Below are 17,699 nucleotides of genomic sequence, written 5' to 3'. Positions count from 1 at the left end.
TATAACCCTTGAAGTGTATTTAAAATCTAGATCACTCTTATTATGGAAAATGTTGAAGAGTCATTACCTTGCAACCTGCTGATACATTCATTTTTAACTAGTTCTAGTTAATTGTATGGATCAATTAATGTAGTAGTAGGCATTTGTGTGGGCTTAATAACACACTCATCCAACTGTGACTTGCCTGCCACGGATGCGCAGTTTCAGAAAGAACCGTATGTCCCGTAGTATTCTCACCCCGGTACCAGATATTTTCCGCGGGGCAACTTTGCAGACGGGTCCATGCGGATGTGCGAAATTCGAAATTTGAAAAACCCTAACCACTTCCTTCGTACGGACAGAGCCGGCCAGGCAGGCGTTATCTGGCCACCAATCGGATCGCTCACCCTCACCGTCACCGTGCTAGCTAGGGTTCCGTTGCCACCTACTCACTTCCGCCTACAAAAGCCGCGCGGCCGCTGCGCTCCTCTCTCTCATCACCAACTCGCCATTCCCTTCCCTTCCCTTCCCTTCCCTTCCTCCCTCGTTCTTATCCATCCACCACCGGGCCTCTCACCCGCTCCACCACCCATGGCCTACCGCGGCGGCGGAGGCGGAGGCGTAGGCCGAGGAGGAGGAGGAGGCCGCGGCGGCGGCGAGCAGCACCCGGCGTACGGCGGGCGAGGCCCTCCCATGGGAGGGCGCGGAGGCGGGCGCGCCCCCACCGGCTTCGTCTGGCCGCCTCCGGGCGCCGGCACGTCGACCCCGCGCCCTTCCTCGTCGTCGCCGTACCAGCCCGCGACGGCCGTCTACCACAACCCGGCCGCGACCACGCCGCACGTGGGCACCTACCAGCACGGCGTCATCTACCGCACGCCCGCGCCTTCGCCTGCCGCCGTCACCATCCGCGCGCCTTCCCCGACCCCGGCCCGCGTCTCGGCGCCGCCGCCATCACCGACGCCGTCTACCGCGACCGTCGCCAAGGAGCTCGAGCAGAAGCTCTTCGTCACCGAGACCGCGCTGGCCCCGCCGGCTGCGGCGGCCGCGGCGGCGGTCGCCGCGTCGCAGCCGGGCCAGCCCGCGGCCGAGAAGGCGCCCGAGGTCGACCTCGCCCCCGTCTCCAAGAAGGGGCTCGCCCACCCTGCGCGCCCCGGCGCCGGGACCGCCGGGAAGAAGGTCATGATCCGAGCCAACCACTTCCTCGTCAACGTCGCCGACAACAACCTCTTCCACTACGACGTAAGGAACACTACCCCCGCTAAACCCCTGTGCTACGTACTCTCTAGCTGGTTCCTTCCCCTGCATGCATGTGTCATCTGCTTGCCTTGCATGTGCGTTCTGCTTGCGTTCTTGTCAGATCTGCTTGCCTCCGACTATTTTTTTCGTGTTTTGCGCTTGCTGATCTGTGCCGATGAGCGTTCTGTGTGGGGTTTTTCACTCCATTTTTTGGTGGTTCTCTAGCGATGGGCGTCTCAGATCTCATCCTCGATCGTGGATGTTTGGTCGAGCGCCCCCGCTTACACGTACGGGTTCTCAGACGATCTGTGACGAACAGTGTGGCTTTTTGTCGATTTTGCCATTTGGGGTTTTTGACATGCATGCGCTGCGAGAGTTCTCTCGGTCTCTGTTGGACCATGAGAGGTTTTCAAGAGAAACGAAAAGTTTCCTCTCCAGGCATACAGTCGAAACAGCCCGTTGGACGTACTGCTCGTTGGACGTACGCACGATCGATGTGCGTTTTCGTGCAACGATCTTGTGCTATATTTGGGGATCGTGTTGGCTAGGTGCTCGTGATCGCGTCCATGTAGGCGCTGGTCTGAGTTTTCCCTCTCCATGCAAAGCCATCGATCCGCCCTAGACGATTTTAATCATGGAGATGGGGTTTTCCCGTTTGGGGTCTTCCCCTTTCCTGGCGTTTCTTGATGGGGTTTTCGTTTTTGGCGACCCTGCTCTTGCGAGAAGATGGCAAAGCCACCAGATAAAGCCAGTGTGGGAAGGCAGATGCGCGACCACGGCCATCTCTCCCCCCCGCCGGTCCCCGGTCCATGACCGTGTTCATTGTTCGTGGCTACCATTTTCAGCAAACTGAAGGTCTCTTGGCGAGATTGCCGCTTTTGTTGTGCGTTTTCTGTCTGCTGCTCTTTACCTATGTCCTTGCGTTCTGGCAGTTCTGTGGCCCTCTGTCGCCTTGTGCTCAGACTACAGACGACTCGCTCCTTTTGAGCTTTTTTGCTTGCCTTTTTCAGATCAGTACTGTTGTGTTAGCAGGCGGAGGTGCACTTGTGCACAGGCCGTGTACTGTCCAAGTCCAACTCACCATGTTGATGCTTGGCAGCATCTTGGCTTCTGGTACTAAGTGCTGGCACGTTTTTGGTAAACTTTCTCGCGACTTTTTTTCTTGGCGGTCGGTGTGTGGACGTTTTTGTGAAACAGAGCGATCGTGGTAGATCTGTTCTTTTTTCAATATGATGCATGGGATTTTGATGAAGCATTATGACTACAACTGCTTCACCGTTCCCATACATCGGAGAAATGATCTCACAGTAAGCTGTAATTCACCTCTTATGTTATGTTTTGCGTACATCGATCTGTTCTCGATTTGTACATTTCAGTGTGTTTCCGTATATAGCCTTTCTTAGGATTATACTGCAAGTGTACCTGGTGTGAATTGGTGGCGAACTGTTATTTTAGAAATTTATTTGGTACATATTTCCGCTCACGTGTTTCTGGACCGCATGATTGCGAAGAGATTCGTGCGCTACTCACCCAGCCCACCTCGTTCCGGGCACAGCACCCTACCGAACCCCTCCGCCGCCACTCCTTCTCCGGCTCCGTCGTTACCCGCCGACCTGCTCAAGCGCGGCCCATAGTTCCGCTCTCGTGGAACCCCACTATGTATCTATCAAACATATTTTTCTGTATCATCCTTGAGTTTTCGATGTTCCTCATCTGATTGAGTTATTTATTTCCGCCACTAGATTTCAGTTTTGATCGAATATCCCGTTTCCAGTTGATATTTTCCTGAATCTAGGTCGAAATGGAGGTCACTAGACGGTATGCGTTGCTAATTTTACTAGATTTCTGTGCCTGTATTGCCGGTAGCTTTGCTTCGATTATTATTGTGCATTTGCTTAGTAGTTGCTATGGTCTGATAGCTTTTTCTTATATTTTGACTGGATGCTATATAATATCACTTAATTCGCAATTGCATACTCTCTCGAATGGATTATATAGCATAAATGTCTGAATGACCTGAGTAGGTTTACTTATCTGTAATGAATGGATTGTACTGTGTGCAAGCTAATTAGCCCTTTCTTGGACTGTATCTTGAATAATGGATCATTTGTTTGCAGACATAATTATATTCCAACGTGCAGTTATGGTTTGCTTGATTTCTGATATCCCCTTGTGTTGTATCTTTCCTGTAGGTTTCCATCAACCCAGAGTCAAAATCAAGACAGACAAACAGAGAGGTACTCAGTGAGCTTATCAAGATACACGGGAAGACATCTCTTGGCGGCAAATTGCCTGCCTATGATGGAAGGAAGAGCCTTTACACTGCAGGCTCACTTCCTTTTGAATCAGAGGAATTCACTGTTACACTGGTTGATCCTGAAAAGAAAGATAAAGAAAGGTCAGCTTCGATCCTTAGTCTTGGTCGTTTCTCTCAGTTTGAGTAACTTGTTTATCAGTGATAGCTTAATCCCTCTGGATTTGCAGGGCTGAAAGGGAGTACAAGATCACCATTCGAATTGCTGGGAGAACTGACCTGTACCACCTTCAGCAGTTCCTATGTGGAAGACAGAGGGATATGCCTCAAGAAACCATCCAAGTACTTGATGTTGTCCTCAGGGAGTCACCATCTTGGAAGTATAACACCTACTTTCGAATTTCTTACTATATGATTTTTCTTGATAATACTTGTGTTCTAAAGCCCTAACTACATTTTCGCAATAACTTTTTGCAGCTATGTCACAGTGTCCAGATCCTTTTTCTCTACCACTTTCGGTCACAGAGGAGACATTGGTGAAGGATTGGAGTGCTGGAGAGGTTACTACCAGAGTCTGCGTCCAACACAGATGGGGCTTTCGCTCAATATAGGTACTTCTCTATCATGTTGTTGTCATCAAATTGCAGTCTGTTCTTGCCTTGTTTATCTGATCTGTTACATTTTTTATCCAGATATATCAGCAACATCCTTCTTCAAGCCTGTGACAGTGATCCAATTTGTTCAAGAGTTCCTCAATCTACGTGACGTCTCCCGGCCTCTGAATGACAGGGACCGTGTGAAGGTATTGTTCTACTCAGTGATCAAAGTACTTGTTATGCAGAACTGCATCATGTAACAGGTATAGGTTGCAAATGGTTGACTAATCTCTTTTGTAACAATTTGTGCAGATAAAGAAAGCACTGCGAGGAGTCCGCGTTGAAACAAACCACCAGACAGACCAAATCAGAAGATACAAGATAACAGGGCTCACTAGTGTCCCCATGAGCCAGCTGATGTACTAATCTTTCCTCACATGCTGTTATATTTTCCTTTTTTTTTGTAGTGTCTATGTTCTGGGATAACTATCAACAAATTGTCCTGCTTCGATATATTGTTTTAGAAAGTTGTGGCTCGTTGATTTTGTGCTTGTGGTTTTCTTGTTGATGTGGTGTGTGGGAACCTGACTAGGAGATGACAAAATGTTTTTTTACAACAGTATATCTTACAACTCTTTAGTTTATAAGATCAGCTGTCTACACAAGTTGCCCTTACATGAATACTTACACCATGGTTCACAACTAATTGTCTTGTTAGTGTTCTTTCCTTACCGTTACTGTTCTTCTTTCATTTTCTTAACACTCCTGTTTCTTCTGTTTTTGTTAGATTTCCTGTTGATGAGAGAGGAACGAGAATGTCGGTTGTTCAGTACTTCTTCGATAGATATAACTACAAACTTCAGCATACTAATTGGCCCTGTCTGCAGTCTGGAAGTGATTCTCGGCCTGTATATTTGCCTATGGAGGTACATTATCCATGACTCTTCCTCATATTTAAATTAGATCTCTTTTGTTCAGTGCTTCATAAATTGCTTGCAGGCATGCAAGATTGTAGAAGGGCAAAGGTACTCTAAGAAGCTTAATGACAAACAAGTGACAAACATACTTAGAGCAACCTGTCAACGTCCCCAGCAGAGGGAGCAAAGCATTCGTGAGGTACCTTTCACCATTCTGATGCTCTGGACTACTTATAAATATATGCTTTTCCCCTATATGTTTAACATCATTTGCTGTGATGATGAATTTGGTAGTCGCTTCCATTCTTCATGTAGCTAAGAAATGGTTCTTTGATATATAAGCCATATCTCTATGTTTTTTCTCATACGTTTTTTTGTGTACACTGTAGATGGTTCTACACAACAAGTACGCAGAGGATAAGTTCGCTCAAGAGTTTGGAATCAAGGTGTCCAGTGACCTGGCCTTAGTTCCAGCCCGTGTGCTGCCTCCTCCCATGGTAAATTCACTGCATCTTTATCTTCTGTTTGAGGTGCTAAAAAGTGAGGATTTGTAGTAATCACATCCTTTTATTGTTTCAGTTGAGGTATCATGATTCTGGAAGGGAGAAAACTTGTGCACCAAGTGTTGGACAGTGGAACATGATTAACAAGGTATTGCCTTGTTACTTTATTTTCACACAGTTTATCTATTAACTTCTACTAAGGATTACTTTTGCTGGTACTGAAATTATGGCAAACATTTTGAGTTTATGTTTGTTCTGATTATCTTATATAGTTGATACTGTTGACTTGTAATGAACTCTCATTTGAATCTTTGCAATTCTCTCTTTATTCTGTCTGTAGTCTATGTGATGTTTGATGGTGGTAGTCTCATTTGTGTCTTTTCCCCACAGAAAATGATTAATGGAGGAACAATAGACCACTGGGCATGTTTAAGTTTTTCACGCATGCGTCCTGAGGAGGTATACAGGTTCTGTGTTGATCTGATTCAGATGTGCAATGCCACTGGAATGGTAAAATCTGAATTGCTTTCATGTTCCTTAGGCACTATCTATTCAATTCAAGATATGTCTGACTTTTGTTTCCAACCCTGTAGTCTGTCTGCCCAAGGCCAGTTGTCGACATCCGGACAGCTACTCCCAACAACATTGAGCACGCATTGAGGGATGTACACAGGAGGACCTTGGAATTAATAGCTCAACAGGGAAAGGGAGGCCAGCTCCAACTGTTACTAGTAATCCTACCTGAAGTCACTGGTTCTTACGGTATGCATATTGCTGGTTTGGTCAAATACGCTTCTCCATTTATTGGCTTCTTTTATATGTATGTAACATATTTAATTTTTCAGGAAAAATTAAAAGGGTTTGCGAGACTGACCTTGGGATTGTGTCTCAGTGTTGCCTGCCAAGGCATGCTTCCAGACCAAACAAGCAATATCTGGAAAATGTTGCACTCAAAATCAACGTGAAGGTACCTATATTTCCCCTCTAATGCTTATTAACTTCAAATATTTTTACATCAGTGAGATGATTCTTGTTCTTAACTAGGCCGGAGGGCGTAACACAGTTCTTGAGAGAGCGTTTGTGCGAAATGGTATACCTTATGTGTCTGAAATCCCAACAATCATCTTTGGTGCTGATGTTACACACCCCCCACCTGGCGAGGACTCTGCATCATCTATTGCTGCAGTTAGTTCCCATACCTCTCAATTTCTCAATTCCTTATTTGGTCTGTGTGACTTATTTTGAAATAGAATCATCAGACATCTCTGTTGTGTACATTGCAATTAGGGTATAATCTTGGCTGGAACACAAGTATATTCAGTTTGTGTTATTTTGTTTATTTGATGTAGGTGGTGGCATCGATGGATTGGCCAGAAATCACCAAGTACAGAGGACTTGTCTCTGCTCAACCACACAGGCAGGAGATAATAGAAGATCTCTTCAGTGTCACCAAAGATCCAAAGAAGGGCACTGTCAATGGTGGCATGATCAGGTAAGTTTTGTGATTAGTCAGAAATGATTATTGTCAAATGCCATATGGACCAGCTTGGAACCTGACCTAATTTTCTCTACAGGGAGCTATTGATTGCCTTCCGCAGGAAGACAGGTCGGAGGCCTGAGAGGATAATCTTCTACAGGTATGTGCACAAAATTCTGATACTCTTTTCATCTTGCCTAATCAATGAAACTGGCTTACTGATCTTTCTCGTATTCTCGTATGTAGAGATGGCGTAAGTGAAGGTCAATTCAGTCATGTTCTGCTTCATGAAATGGATGCACTCCGGAAGGTAAGCCAGCATCATGATCACCTGTCGTTTTGATCTTATCTTCTTTGACCTTGGCCATTTTTATCTTGATGTTTTTTACTTGATCTGTTGCAAGGCCTGTGCCTCTTTGGAGGAGGGTTATCTACCCCCAGTCACTTTTGTGGTTGTCCAGAAAAGGCATCATACCAGGCTATTCCCTGAGGTTCATGGGAAACGTGAGACGGCTGATAAGAGTGGGAACATTCTTCCTGGTTAGTATATTTGGTATTTGTATATCATTGGTAACAAGTGTTGGGTACCCTACTGATTTAATTTCTCCCTACTGAGTTTAATTTCTCTCTACTGTGCTTCAGGAACTGTGGTTGACCTCATGATTTGCCACCCTACTGAGTTTGATTTCTACTTGTGTAGCCATGCTGGCATTCAGGTAGCCACTTGGTCCACATGTCCTTTTTCTGAATGCACATTCTTGTTCAATGTTCAGATACTGAGTGCTGGTAAATTCTTCTCAGGGAACTAGTAGGCCAACACATTACCATGTTCTTTATGATGAGAATCACTTCACAGCTGATGCTCTTCAGTCACTGACCAACAATCTTTGCTACACGTAATCTCTCTCTCTCTCTCTCTCTCTCACTCTCTCTCTCTCTCTCTCTTGATCTATTGATCTCTCTTGACACTGATGATGGTTTAACGCTGGTACATCTCTGATGCAGATATGCTCGTTGCACTCGCGCAGTCTCTGTTGGTGAGTTTCCTCCTTCAGTTTCATGCATTTAATTTACTTGCATGAAGTTTTGTCTGTTCTTTGTGTGCTTTTCTTCTATGGGCATTTACAATATACTCTAGTAGCTAGTTTGTTATGATTTGACCATGAAGTATACAAGATATTCTTGCTAGCATGTAGTTTATGCCTCCTGCTATGGATTAGTTCTTGAACCACAGTGATGTAAGGTAGTAATCACACTGGTGTCCTGGACTTGTATTATTTGACTATGAAGTATACAAGATTATCTTGCTAGCATGTAGTTTATGCATCCTGCTATAGATTAGTTCTTGAACCACAGTGATGTAAGGTCGTAATTGCACTGGTGTCCTAGATTTGCTTAATGAAGCTGCTCTATGAGGACTTTTGGTATAAAACTCTAAATTAGCATGTATTTCCTGACATACACCTTAACTTATGCAACCTACCTTTGCAGTGAATTGAACTCAAAACATCTTTTGCCCTTTTTTTCCCTTGTCGTTTTCAGACTTGGTGCTTGAATAACTGAGCCGTTTTCTTTACATTATGTGGCATTTTACCTTCATGAGCCATTTTGTTTAACTGGTTTATCCTTTCTCTGCAGTCCCACCAGCGTACTATGCCCATCTTGCCGCATTCCGTGCTCGCTACTACGTGGAAGGAGACAGTTCAGATGGTGGCTCAACCCCTGGCGGAGGTGTTGCCCGAGAGGGACCTGCGGAGGTGCGCCAACTCCCGCTGATCAAGGAGAACGTCAAGGACGTCATGTTCTACTGCTGAGCTCCCCTGGAGTTGTTCATTCTTCGACCACTTCCTTTGCTGGATGATGAGATGTGTGTGAGAGCCTGAGTTGGGGTTCTGAGTTATCTTATTTCAAGACTTGTGGCCTTGAGCCTTTCTTTCTGCTATTCGAAGTAGCCAGGATATGACTGAGCTTTTTTTGGTGGCCTTGAAGGCCTTTAATCAACTCTTTGGAACCTATGCAAGAGTTTTAAGTTATGACAAGTCTATTGCCTAGTTGCCTTGCTATTCTCATCTTTTGTCTTTCGCTTCCTGAGAATGATATCATTACTTGCTTCCATTTTTGGCTTCGTCTGGATCAGCTCAGACCTGTTTTGGTTCTGGATAGTGGGAAGCAGGTCCAAGTCACAGAAGCAACTAAACTGAGTTGCTCTTTGCTTGAACTTAGCCTTGTTCAGACCCAAGCTGGTCATCCAGTTCTAGATAACCCAGGCCAAATTGGCCTTTGCACAATGTATCTCTTTACTGCCCCACTTATAGGACAACAGCTCACACCTGGTTTGGTTCTAGACTTCTGGATATTTGGAGAGTAGGTCCAGTTCACAGAAGCAGCTGAATTGAGTTGATCCTAGTTTGGACTTAGACTTGTTCAGATCCAGGATCAGTTCTTAATTCCACAGCCGAATTGGCCTTTGCACATTGCATACTACAAAATTTAGACAAGTTTTAAGTCATTCTGAAGAAATATGGAGGCACCAGGACTCTGATGCCAATGAATCCTATGTAGTCCGTTCACATAACTTTGTGAATCCTTCCTCTAGTCTTATGTTACTCCATTCCATCGTCAGATTGACAATCCTAACGTGTAGTACACATATCATACTTTCAAGATCACAAACCTTACTTGGAAGAAAATCCACAAACCCAACTTTTAAGACATTGCAAACGTATGTTTTCAGTTCACTTTTTTGGCAATCCTGATCTGTTTCTTCTGTTAATAGTTAGCACAAAACTAAACACAAACCTGTTAATAGATAACACTAAGATACATCTGTTTCTTTTGTTAGTTTGCACAAATCCCACATAAAGGGCAAAGATCATAGCATACATGTACAAAGTACTTTGAGTTTGTGCTCCAATGCAATCTCCATTCAGCTCAGGGAAGCAAGCGCCACAAAAAAAATGATACAGACTATCAGATTGTTCGCTATGTTCTCATTTTGGCCTAGCTTGAGGATGGATACTCAGACTTTAATATCATGTCGGTGAGGGCCTGTATGCATACACTGTCCATCAGGAAACAAGGAACCAGCTTCAAATAGCCCAATGCTCCAATTCTTTCCTTGGTGTGCCATCTATCGCCTGTAGCGGTATCTCTTGAAGTTGAAATACAGATGAAGAATCCCACGCTCAAATGTGCACTTGAATCCCTTCTTATGGGAGTACTCCCACTCCTTGTTGACAATACGAAAAGACTGCCAAGGAAAACCAGAGTAAGTGGAATTTCAATCAAACTACAGCTAAATTGAAAAGGAGAGGGCAAAAGACTTACAATATCCTCATATGGAGGGCCAGCATGGAATCTTATATGACATGTCTCCCCAGCGCTTCCATCTTTCTCTATTGTGTATACTGGTGCTTTTGATTTATCCACAAGATCAGGGTAAAATATGTTGAACTTATACCCCTGGACAATTTTGGGAGGTGGGTTGTCGTGGTCATAATGAGTTTGGTTATATTTGTTCCACTCGTATCCAGTATGCACGCGATTAAAGTACTTTGGTTTTCTTGGTCGGTACTTATCATGCCACCAATACACCTGTGAGCACATTAAGCGGGTAAATTTTCATGAGAATCCAGCTGAGAGCCTAAGAGTGAATGGAGGTTCACTGGCAATAGCTAAATGCACCAAGTTGCTAGAACTCATAGCATGTAAAAGCATAATAACATCAACATTCAAAGCAGAGTATCAAACATAGCTTTAGATTATATCCACAACTTCAGATTCAGTTAATTTATAATTCTGAGCTCCTGACTACAGGTGAATCCAGCATTGCAACATAATGCTGGATGATATTGATACGCATCTAGTAGTAATAATATGTTCAGAAAGCAAGGTAAGTTCTACATTAAAAGATTATTCTGAGTTCCTGACTACAGGTGAATCCAGCATTGCGACATAATGCTGGATGATATGGATACACATCTACTAGTAATCATATGGATACACATCTACTAGTAATAATATGTTCAGAAAGCAAAACGATGTGGTAAGTTCTACATTAAAAGATTATAGTATTGTTTCTGTCCAGAAGGCAAATGAGACAAACCTGTGAATCCAGGTTCACTTCAGCACCTGAACCAAATACGGCATCCCCTTCCTCCATTGCTCCCATCGCTTTCATTGCTTTCACCTCCATTTCATCTGGTTTTCTTGCCTTAGCTGTCATGACATCCTTAACTTTCCTCTGGTGCTCGATAACTACAGCTTCACGTTGCCGATCCTGGAGATTATTTCAAAGCGCACTTGTGAGTTGTGAGACTGATGGGTCAACCTCATTTCAAATTTGTAATGGACACAGGCCATGTACTCTACTCATCCAACACTGAACTGGGGAAAAAACATGCCCCCAACCCCAGGGAAACAAATGCTGCACAAAGGCTGCAAAAGAACCTTAAGATCAGTATTCACAAATTTCCCTTATTAACCCGCCAATTATCTTCCTATGAAATGAAGGGGCAAAGATCCTGCTGGTTGCTCACATATTAAAACTTTAGACAAGGGAAAATGTCCTTCATACTAGGGTGCATTAGTATTACCATCATAAGTTAAATGGAACTAAGCCTCTTTCAGGGTAAACATCCACAAAGGCACCCAAAGTTTCAACTGCTTGAGAGGTTATCCTATGATCTTACTGGAATGTTGCCCTGTTACAAGTATTTCTATCATAGGCTGCTAATTAACTTCTTTTTGCACAATATGGTGTACCTGATTGCTATAGGGCAGTATTGGATAATTTAACTAATAACGAGTTGGTATTGACTGCATAAATAATCAATTAATCATTACTCTTCAGGTCAGTGTTTTAGTTACTGTAAAAAGCACAATGTTGCAGAAATAGACTATATACCAGTTCCGCCTTGTCCTCGTCAGGATCAATTGCATCTTCATCTTCAGTGCCATGCATTAGCTCAGGCGAGAAGGAGCCAGCTTCTTCATCCAAATGGTTCTCTGTTTCTTCGGCTATAGGTTCTGGAGAATATCTTTTATCATCTAAACCTTCTTCCTCGTCATGCATCGTATCCTCCTCTTTAGTGTCTAATTCCTCATCAGCTCCCACAACCTGTTCAGGAGCAGCAGTATTCTCTAGACGATGCAGATGCTTCCGCAGGAGAGAAGCATGGATTTCTCTAAGGCAAGCCTGCATGGCATAGAAATAAGAAATGAGCCTATCTTTTTTACGAGATAATCTTAATCAACTGTGCAACCAGATGAATTATAAGTTCAGAAAGTTAGAATGATCAGCTACAGATGAATGCTTTCATTTGAACAAGACTCCTAATCATGTGGCTTTGAAGATAGTGTTGAGGAAACAGGGTCAATTACAGATTGGTGCACCAATGTACTTGTGTTATATGAATAAAACAAAAAATGCCTAATAGTGGTATAACCAGAAACCAGATTCACTTCTGTCGAGCCATTAACAGTTTCTACGAACTACAAGCATGACATACCTTTGCTTTGTAAATATGAAGGCGTTTCAAAATAGCCTCCCAGTATTCAACAACTTTTGCAGTTCCAGAGCGCATCTGGGACTCAATTTGACTTTGCATCTCTTCCAGCTCTGTGGAAGTCTTACCCTCCAAGAGATCTTTTACATCCCCCTCAATACTTGCATGTAAGCCTCTCTCTTCCGCCTCGCGGGGTGGTTCCTCACCACGCACCCTAGCGCGGTCTATGGCATCTCTTTTCCGAGCCTCACCTAGCTCCCAGTCACACACTACCATGAGTGCCTGATGAAATCAAAATTACATTGGAGTCAACATGTATGAACAATATAGATAACCATACAAACATGAAATGAAATAAACTTAACATATTAGTGAGATCTCCTTCCATATTACAAACTCACTATCAAGCTTGGTTTAGTTTCAGTGAGGAACTAAGGGTTAAATTGTATCTAACAAGCTAAAGAACATTTCCTGACATACCATACCACGCAATATTTTTGCAAACCGAAACAAAATACCAAAAATACTGTCAGCTGAGGACCCTGCCAACTCCTACTTAGGACTATACAATTTTGGTAGCTCATTCAGCAGTCATAGGGTGTGTATCCTTGGCATCAATATCAAACTCACGGATAATATTCAGCAGGATAAGATGAAGACATGTACCTCCCAGTACTTGACATTCACTTGGCTTTCCCTGTCCAGATCAAGATGCATCTTAATGTCATCACGTAGCTCTTCCATTTCCTTCACTGTTAATCCCTGCAATTTTGCAAATTGCTTATGCTTCAACAGTTGCGGAAGAAAATGGATGAGGTCTAGTTGTATGATAGTGGGAACAGATGGTATGGTTATTTTCAAAATAAATTGAAAGAACTGCAGAGAGAGGTCCCCTTTCTCTTTTGTGCGCTATTTGCTGAAGAATTGTTACTGTTAGTAATGGGATCAATTGATTATTTCAGATGCAGTTAGAATTTGTACATGGATTTGTTTAATACTTGGTGACAAGTGACTAATGAGGTCTTAAATCTGCCAACTTCAGAATTCTACTGCATTTGTATGAGAACAAGTCTGGCCTTAAATTTTAACATATTCCCTCCGTCCCAAAAAAAAAGCTGCTTAACTTTTTCTAAATACGGCTGTATCTATAACTTAAACATGTCTATATACCTCCGTGTCTAGACAAAGTTGAGCAGCTTTTTTAGGGACAGAGGGAGTAATATTTATGGCCGGTTAAAAAATTTGTGAGTGAAAATAGTGAGAAACAAGATATGTATGAACAGATTTTGGTTTTTGAGCTTGATAAGATATCTATGGATCTAGTAGATGGAAACCAATACTTGTATGGTAGAGAAATTCAACAAAGAAAAAAGACTTCTTAATTAAGATCAGTACTTCAGTAGTGCATCTTCTCCTAAAGAGCATACTAAAGGGAAACATGAAACCTCATAATGAAAAAAATAAAAAATCATTTGTCCAAAATTATATTAATTTTTTTCCAAAAGCCTGGAAACGAGGAGCAAATACATGGCAAGAAGTGTCTGTGATTTCAGTGAAACCAAAACTTGCTCCCTCTTTTAAAATAAGTATAAAAAAACCTACTGAAAACTAATGGCGCACTGTAGTGGGTGGAGTGATATGACTTAAATAGTTAAATGTTAAATGAAATGCATTCTTATCATCATAAGATAATAGTCAACTGGTAAATAATAGACAACTGGTAAATACACTGTAGTGGGTGGAGTGATATGACTTAAATAGTTAAATGTTAAATGAAATGCATTCTTATCATCATAAGATAATAGTCAACTGGTAAATACACTGTGCAATGAGATTTTGTCACGAGGGATACACATTACAGGGAGTGTTTATTATTCTATTACCAAGGCTGAATAGGACAGACCAAATGGTGTGCTAGAGTGCCACCTTATTTTGAGGTTTCTTTTAAGTGCAAGCATGCAACCACCCTTTGGTGAATGATATCAAATAGGTTACAAGAACTGGTATATACCTTGAACACCAAGTACGGCTCATTTAACTCAACATCAAATTCATCTGCGAAGTTAAGATTCTTCAGGAGAACATCAATAGGTTTTGTGCGTCCCTCCCGTAACCTGATTTCAGACCTAAATTTGCTTTGATCAAAATGAAACTGCATGCCAACATAAGAACTGTTTAATAACGAAGCCATATTAATTCAACAAAAGCTGCATGTTAATTGTCAGGCTGTGAAGTATGAACCTCTTCCTCTTTCTTCTCCCAATCTTGAAACTCAGCGCGTGCTCTTTCTCTGGCTAACAATGCCTACAAATACAACTAGATATTTAGTTCCACAAGCACTATTACTTGAAACTAGCGATGACTTACAAAAACCAGAGATATATGCTGACCATTTCCTCCTCGTGCTGTGCTTTTTCAATTGCTCTTTCCTCCCTTCTCTTCTTAACCTTTTCTATTTCAGCCTAAATTTGAATTGCAGGAACAGGTATCAGGCACTCATAGACTTTAAACTTTCTTACAAACAATAGTAAATGTGAGGATATACTTTGATGCAGCAGTCATCAAACTAAATTACTTGTCCATGGGAACATATCAACACACGTAATGGTTATGAATGTTGTAGAGGCAGAAGTTTACACTTTATATTTTTGGTGCCGCATTTGCAGTTACCCTCAAGTTTAAACTTTAGGACATGATATTGTGTATACTGTAGCAAGAACGTATTAATTAATATAACAGATACTTCCACCCCCCAACAAAGTCTTGCTCCATAAGATGATAGGAAGATAATGCTAGTCTGGTAAGCAATCACAAGAAAACATTTGTTCATCTGGAATCACAGAGAGTTAAGTTCATTCGAAGTCTAAAATCTAGACTTTGTTAATTGTAGGAAGGATCATGAGTGGTATTTATATAGGCTTCAAAGTACAAACTCATAATGGAAGAAAACAGAATATTGTTCCAATGAAATTTACAGTTCATAATACCATTCTATCCCTCATTTTCTTCTTTTCAGTTTTGACAGAAATGTCCACCGTTTGTCCTTCAGTTACAGCACGCTCAATCTTCTTTCGCCAAACAAAGCTGCAAAACGAGAAGGTTCAGACTTGAGCATCCTTCTTTAGGTATGTCTGACTAAAGCAACTATCCAGTCGACTAGCACGCAACAGTAAAGGATATTAAACAATTTATGATCTGCGGACCAGTCGATTTTTCTCATTACTCACAAGTACAAATAAACATTAGAAATAGTATGCATGTTATATTTTCAATGGTCTAAAAAATGTGTGCAACCAAAACATAAACCCAAACATAATAGCTCAAGAACACTTATCTCGTGAGAATATACCGCGTACACTGAAATTTGATAGCACACTGACTAAGCAAGCACATTACTCTTATTCCCTACAGGATATGCATGTCTTTAAGATTTTACGCGTTACTCGCCAAGCTGGTTTATTACTTGTATACTTGACAAGGACAAGTCATCACAGACTCACCGCGATGTCACTAAAGAAGCCCAAACTTTTAAACGGTTGTAACAGATTCAGAGTAGCAGAAGAACCTATCGGCAGAGCTACCTCGGACTGGGATTTAGGGCATCGAAGAAACATAGTAGCCTAACAGCACCAAACATATGCCAGCTCAAATTTCTACTAGCAAAGCCGAGTGTCACTCAACGCAATGCCTAATGTATCGGATGTGGGAAACGAATTGGCGTACTTCTCTGTCAGGTTTGGATCCCCAAAAGGGTTGGAATCGTTGGAGTACCCTGACACCGCGTTCCCCTTCATCTTCTTCGCCACCTTCTCGGCCTGCAGAACCACGGCCATTACCAAGTTAGCAACGGAAACCCTAACAGCAACCTAAGGGCCAAACACCAACGCGCGCGTACCTTCTTCTGCGCCTTCTTCGACATGTACTCCACGATCTGCTCCTCGGTGACGCCCCCGCGCTTGCAGCTCGAGCTCCTCTTCCGGCGGCGGCCGCCGGAGTCGGACCCGGAGCCCGAGGCCTGGGAATCGCTCGCATCGCTGGAGGAGGACGGGGTGGCCTTCCGGCGGCTCCTGCGGCGGTGGCGGCTCCGGCTCCGCCGGGGCGAGGGCGAGCCGCTGGAGTCGGAGGCGTCTTCCGTGTCGGACGGGGACGGGCTGCGCCGCCGCCGCCGCCGCGACGAGCTCTCGCGCTCCTTCCTAGGCATGTCGTCGGGACGTCGGCGTTGGGAGGGAAGGCGGCGCAGGGAGGTCGTGTTTGAGATTTGGTTCAGCAATGGAGCCGATTAATTATTAAGTGAACAAAAGGAATTGGAGTGTGCGGTATCCAGGCCACACATCACACGATTGCGCGAACCGTGATGCAGCTAGGCAAATAAAAAATCCATAAAAAGATTAAAAGAAAAAGTTCAACTTATTCCAGTACCACTTACACTTTTCTGAGACGAATACTGAAGCATCTCTACTACTTATAAAGGCACGAAGTGCCGTAGGAAAATTAAATCTAAACCGTCTATCTACATGCATCAAACGGTTGATACTCATTTGTTCTCCCCTACCCAGATCCCGTGTCCTCCCATCTCGGCCGCATCGCACGCATGACGCATCTGCCCTTCCCCTGATGTGAGGAAACAGAAGCTCGAAACAACTGCCCCGTAATTTTCCTCCAAAACAAATCACTACCCATAATTATCGCCCACGATCCTGGTGGACGTTTCGGTTTCCTTCCCCCATCTCCTTCCCCGACGCTTCTCTCGCGAGTCGCGAGCGCCAGGCGGCGCGATGAGCCATGCAAGTCTGTGCGCCACCATCGAGCATCTCTCTGCTGCCATAGCGCCGCTCTATCCCGCCCAGCTCCTACCCTGCATGCCTCCTTGAAGGGCACCTGTGGCCATCTCCATGGACGTGCGCGACCGCGCCGAGGGCTACGGCGGTGTCACAATCGAGGGGCATCCCGCATATATGGTGGCCGGCTTCGGACCGAGGTGTGGCCGTGAAGGTTGTGACGTCGGCACCGGACAAGTCGACGTCCGGCACGTTCCTTAAGTACAAGTAGGAACAGGTTCTCCTTCGAGGTGAGTCCATCCATCCATGTACTTTATATGCGTATTTTCTTGAGAGAAGGTGTTGTACCAACTTAGACGATCTGCCCCTTCTCTTCAAGGATTCGTCTTGAACAACAACGAAGAGCAACTTTGGAGCAGACCCTGAAATTTTGAGATCTACTACTTATAAAG

The 17,699-nt window shown here is 43.6% G+C and overlaps 2 protein-coding genes across 2 annotated transcripts; one reads left to right on the top strand and one right to left on the bottom strand.

The window, feature by feature from the left end:
* Nucleotides 1-526: 526 nt before the first annotated feature.
* On the top strand, nucleotides 527-9,025 carry LOC127292354 (protein argonaute MEL1). The gene is made up of 22 exons (XM_051321733.2): nucleotides 527-1,218; nucleotides 3,408-3,613; nucleotides 3,700-3,849; nucleotides 3,947-4,080; nucleotides 4,162-4,271; nucleotides 4,378-4,484; nucleotides 4,853-4,991; nucleotides 5,065-5,181; nucleotides 5,372-5,479; nucleotides 5,562-5,633; nucleotides 5,876-5,995; nucleotides 6,079-6,247; nucleotides 6,331-6,452; nucleotides 6,530-6,670; nucleotides 6,835-6,977; nucleotides 7,060-7,122; nucleotides 7,209-7,272; nucleotides 7,367-7,502; nucleotides 7,605-7,678; nucleotides 7,764-7,858; nucleotides 7,968-7,999; nucleotides 8,601-9,025. Exons 1-22 carry the CDS (start codon nucleotides 571-573, stop codon nucleotides 8,774-8,776), a joined length of 3,126 nt encoding a protein of 1,041 aa, XP_051177693.1. The 5' UTR covers nucleotides 527-570; the 3' UTR covers nucleotides 8,777-9,025.
* Nucleotides 9,026-9,641: 616 nt separating this feature from the next.
* On the bottom strand, nucleotides 9,642-16,732 carry LOC127292353 (splicing factor Cactin). Its single transcript, XM_051321732.2, has 12 exons — nucleotides 16,365-16,732; nucleotides 16,193-16,284; nucleotides 15,457-15,553; nucleotides 14,860-14,931; nucleotides 14,711-14,773; nucleotides 14,481-14,621; nucleotides 13,136-13,231; nucleotides 12,473-12,751; nucleotides 11,869-12,159; nucleotides 11,068-11,241; nucleotides 10,290-10,556; nucleotides 9,642-10,212 (listed from the first exon to the last, which is right to left on the bottom strand). Exons 1-12 carry the CDS (start codon nucleotides 16,668-16,670, stop codon nucleotides 10,093-10,095), a joined length of 1,998 nt encoding a protein of 665 aa, XP_051177692.1. The 5' UTR covers nucleotides 16,671-16,732; the 3' UTR covers nucleotides 9,642-10,092.
* Between the last annotated feature and the right edge of the window lie 967 nt (nucleotides 16,733-17,699).

This window comes from Lolium perenne, chromosome 4 (genome assembly GCF_019359855.2).
Source record: "Lolium perenne isolate Kyuss_39 chromosome 4, Kyuss_2.0, whole genome shotgun sequence".
Taxonomy (NCBI): domain Eukaryota; kingdom Viridiplantae; phylum Streptophyta; class Magnoliopsida; order Poales; family Poaceae; genus Lolium; species Lolium perenne.
This window is presented reverse-complemented; position numbering and strand designations above follow the sequence as displayed.